Here is a 4,005-nt window from a genome sequence, read left to right as displayed (position 1 = left end):
TCCAAAGACTCAAGAACCTCGAGAAAGTCACGTTCACCATTGTAGATGAAGGCGATAGGAAACGAGATGGCCAAATCCTTGTGGAGAAAGCGATTTCCTCTCAGCTGTCAGACATCGGACAAAGGCTGCATATTGAATTCATAGGATAGTAGCTGACTTCGTTGACCCAAAACACTGGCCTTAGTCTGCGCATTCCGTCGTATGAAAGTTAATGGTATTCATTCAGATGTGAGAGTGCACAACTGTAGCCCTCTGTACACTAGAATTGTCGCGCACTGGCTTAATGCAACGACATGTATATGTAGTCGCGCTTGGACCGTTAGTCCCAGGGCCGCAGCGTCTCACCATCCGTGACAGCAAGTTATCTCAAAGAGCACTTTGAGGACGCAGAAGAGCTCGGATTGCAGAAATTCCCGCGGAAGAGACCTACCAGCTGTATGGTGTTTTTACCCTGGATTTCTCCCGCCACTGCGGTGTTTATGACTATGGCGCGACCGGCTTGTACAAATAGGGAGCCTCATACTGATACTCAAGATCGGGTTTGGGATAACCGAACGCCACAAGGCCTTTATAGGCGCTAATTTGTAACTGCCAAGCTCTAGTGAGGCGTCCATGAAGCATCGAGGACGCGAAGCTAATATTATAAGCACCATCTGCGGAGTCATACCACAAATCAGTCATTATAATCTGATAGAAGTAATTTGTACATTAAATGGGATCCGGGTATCGTTACATGAAACGGTCAATCATCCCAAATATTCTCTGCCTTTACACCGACGCCACATTTGACTTGCCGTTTGTGGTCGTTGCGGGGTAGGGCCCTCCGACAACACCGCCGCTGGACTCGAGCGGAGCAGTGGTTGGCTGGACGGGCTCTGGCTTGGAAGAAGCTTGACCAGCGCCGGTCGCTTGGTAAGCGGACTGCGTCGCAGCTTCTGCAGTAGAGCGGGCAGCGGTCGCGAGCCTCTCTACATGAGGCTGCGCGGCGGACAAAGCAGTCTTGGCAGCCTCGACTGCAGCGCCTGCAGCGGATTGGAGGCTGGATGCGACAGTGTTGCCAGCAATAGGGTTGCCTTCTGTGTCGGTGGAAGAAGCAGTGGAGCCGGGGACAGAAGACGGGAGATACGACTAGAAGACAGTCAGTAAAGGCTGCGGGAGCACATCGGGTCACCAGCACTTACAGCAGCAGTAACCATAGCACCGCCAACGATTTCGCGGGCCTGCTGCACGTAGCTGCCAGCTGCTGACGTTGCGGACGCGACATTAGACTGGCCCTCAGCGACGGCGTCGTTGGTCTTCACGCTGAGGCCTTCCTCTAGCCTTTCGACGGCAACCCCCGTGGATACTTGCTTAAACTGCGATCATATCAGACAGGTACATTGCGCAGTAGGACTGCTCGACGTACCTGAGCAGAATTTGCTGCCTGCTCAGCAACCTGATGCGCTTGCTGCGCGTTCCTCTCTACCTCGCTCTGCAGCTGGGTGCTGGAAGTTTCGGCCGCTTGCCACGCAGCGGTGGTCTCGAAGCGAGCATCAGATCTGAAATAATGTGATGAGACTCTGTTGTGAACTAGCGGAAGCGACGCGACATACGGTCCAGTGGCAGAGGCCATTGTTGTAAGATGAGTCGATGATAATAAATTCGAGGAGAGGTTGGTGCGTTCAGATGTGAGTGTGAATTTCGTGACTTTGTGAAGGGAGTAAAACTTACGCGTCCATCTTATATATTGCTGGGTATACCCCACCTGAAGCATGGCAAGTGGCTCCGTGCGTCATCTGCGTGTGGCGACGACGCCCGCCCCGCCCAAGTGCCTGCAGCGCCTGCGAGACCCGGCCGTCGCGGCGGTTCCTATTCGATGACGTCACCAGGCGCGCAACCGAGGATTCAGGGAAATTCGCGACATCCATTGTGGAAACAGTAGTGATGGTGTGAGGCACAGAATTGTATGTACTGAAAACAACAGAAGAGAGGGGAAGGTCGAAGGGTATCTACATGGTCATGGGAAATTTGCATGCAGCAGGACAACGGACGGTAGACAACATTGCGTATTGCGTCAAGCCAGAATCATGTCGTGGAGAATGAACGAATTGAGGATATCTAATGGAACGAGAGGAAACACGTCGTGCAAGGGGTAATCAGTGCAAATGGGGAGGACACGGGCTATGCAAGGGAAGACCGTCCCGGTGAAAGTAAGGATTGGGGGAAGGAAGAAATGAAAATATTTCATAATTTAGACGGCTTGACGTTGCTTGTTTTCTTCTTCGAACGAACCCATCCGCAGGAAGCGGGCCAAGACCTCCTCTGAACCACGCTTGAAGACGTCAACACCTCTGGCCGGGTCCCAGACGCGAGATCCTTTGCGAGGGGTGCTGTCCGCAGGGGTAATGGGAGAGTCATGGGTCGTCGTAGGCGAAGGTGTTATCGCCGTCTCGGTGGAGATAGAGCGCGTCAACCCGGGTGACAGCGAAGATAAGCGTGTATGTTTCGGGGATGGAGTAGTTTGAGCCATCCGGGCCGCTGGACCGACAACTGGCGAGCTGGCCCTCGATGAGCCCGAGCCGGTCAGAGAGGACGAGGACAGCTTGCGCGGAGCCGGGGGTCTAGAGGTCGCCTGAGGGGAAAGCGAAGGTCTAGCCTGGGCAGGCTGAGGAGCAAAGGTCTTCACGGGAGAGGACGGCCCCCGAAGCGGGGACGAAACCGCTGGTGGTGAAGTAACTTTTGGCGGAGAAGAAATTCGACGAGGAGAAGTAGTCTTCGGCGGCGAGTACGTGCGAGGAAAACCCAGAGTCGCAGGTGATCTCAAACCACTAGGGGTTGCGAGCGAAGGAAACGGTTCGGCCGAGCGGCCAACAGTGGGCAAAAGTGGTGTCCCAACGCCTTGTTCCTGCGCCAGGAAGTCGCGAGGTACTGCAGAAGGCAGCAGTTTTGGAGCGGGGGCCCGTTGCTTTTTGATGCCCAGGCCGACAGCGGCTGAGGCGAGGGCAGTCACCGGTGCTGTCTCCGCGACAGCTTCACGAGTGGGGCGCGAGCAGTGGGGACATACTAAAGGGTCAACAATGGTCTGAATACCCTGCTCGACAGTGTCAGGCTTGACTTGAACGCCGCGCGAGCGATACTTTTTCTTGCTCCGGGACGGATTCTGCGCATATGACTTCTTGCGCGAACCTTGACCGCGCTTGCTACGCGAGCCGCCCTCGCTGCCCTCCTGTTCCCCTTCGTCCAACTCTTCATCGCTGTCGTCTTCATCGTCCCCATCCATGCTACTCGCGTCATGCCTATCCTGCATCTCTTTCTCTCGTTGCCTCTCCCACTGCTGTTTCCAATCGTCGTCCTTCGGAAGCGATGGAGACGCCATGTACTGGAATGGGAATATCCTCGGGGAACCAACCAGTTTCTGGGCGTAGCGCTGAATACTCGGGACCGTGTCCCAGGCGTTCGAGAACCCGACGCCGCCCCAAGGTGAGGCAAGAGGCGAGCCGGCTGGCTGTACGTGGGGAACGTCACGCTTGGGAGAGGGAAGGGGCGAAGAGATGGGAGAGGTCGTCCGCTCAGATTCGATGAAATTGGCGACCGGGGGAGGTGGGTCAGTTATGGGAAAGACTCGTCTGGGAACGTGGCGTGGCTTCTCTTCCCACGGGAATACCGCATGAACCTTCGATTTATCCGGAGCCGGCGGCGACGATACGGATTCAGGAGAGTCCTGGGGAGGGGAAGGACCGAGGACGTTCGAATACTGGCCTTCGCGGATGAGATGATCGGGTATTACGGAAGGAGGAGGAGGAGTAAAAAATTCCCTTTCCGCAGAAGGCGAGGCAGCAGGATGACGATGGGTGTCACGAGAGTGGTCAAACGACTGATCCCAGATATTAGGGTAATAAGTATCCTCAGGAAAAGCGGACGGTGGCGGGGGTGTTTTGGGAGGTGGCTCTATAGCAGGATTCCACTCCATTTTCGGCGGAGAAATGGGCCTAGGTGGCGGTGCCCGCTGATGATGATGCTGCGGCT

At 55.5% G+C, this 4,005-nt stretch overlaps 3 protein-coding genes across 3 annotated transcripts in view; 1 reads left to right on the top strand and 2 right to left on the bottom strand.

The window, feature by feature from the left end:
- The window catches only part of PHACADRAFT_168768 (uncharacterized protein), a gene marked incomplete at its 3' end in the record, with an annotated part of 1,961 nt that extends 1,812 nt beyond the window's left edge, over nt 1–149 (top strand). The window contains exon 4 of the mRNA XM_007390690.1: nt 8–149. Within this exon, the coding sequence (XP_007390752.1) occupies nt 8–149 (142 nt within the window). The remainder of the gene's footprint in view (nt 1–7) is intronic.
- A 574-nt stretch (nt 150–723) lies between these two features.
- PHACADRAFT_204495 (uncharacterized protein) lies at nt 724–1,612 on the bottom strand (the record flags this gene model as incomplete). Its single annotated transcript, XM_007390689.1, has 4 exons — nt 724–1,128; nt 1,182–1,355; nt 1,406–1,538; nt 1,593–1,612. 4 exons carry the CDS (start codon nt 1,610–1,612, stop codon nt 769–771), a joined length of 687 nt encoding a protein of 228 aa, XP_007390751.1. The 3' UTR covers nt 724–768.
- Nucleotides 1,613–2,230: 618 nt separating this feature from the next.
- Nucleotides 2,231–4,005, bottom strand: part of PHACADRAFT_180462 (glycosyltransferase family 8 protein) — a gene marked incomplete at its 3' end in the record, with an annotated part of 5,401 nt that continues 3,626 nt past the window's right edge. The window contains exon 4 of the mRNA XM_007390688.1: nt 2,231–3,968. Within this exon, the coding sequence (XP_007390750.1) occupies nt 2,231–3,968 (1,738 nt within the window). The remainder of the gene's footprint in view (nt 3,969–4,005) is intronic.

The sequence above is a fragment of the Phanerochaete carnosa genome (genome assembly GCF_000300595.1).
Source record: "Phanerochaete carnosa HHB-10118-sp unplaced genomic scaffold PHACAscaffold_1, whole genome shotgun sequence".
Taxonomy (NCBI): Eukaryota; Fungi; Basidiomycota; class Agaricomycetes; order Polyporales; family Phanerochaetaceae; genus Phanerochaete; species Phanerochaete carnosa.
Note: the sequence above shows the minus strand (reverse complement) of the source record. Positions and strands in the feature narration are given on the sequence as shown.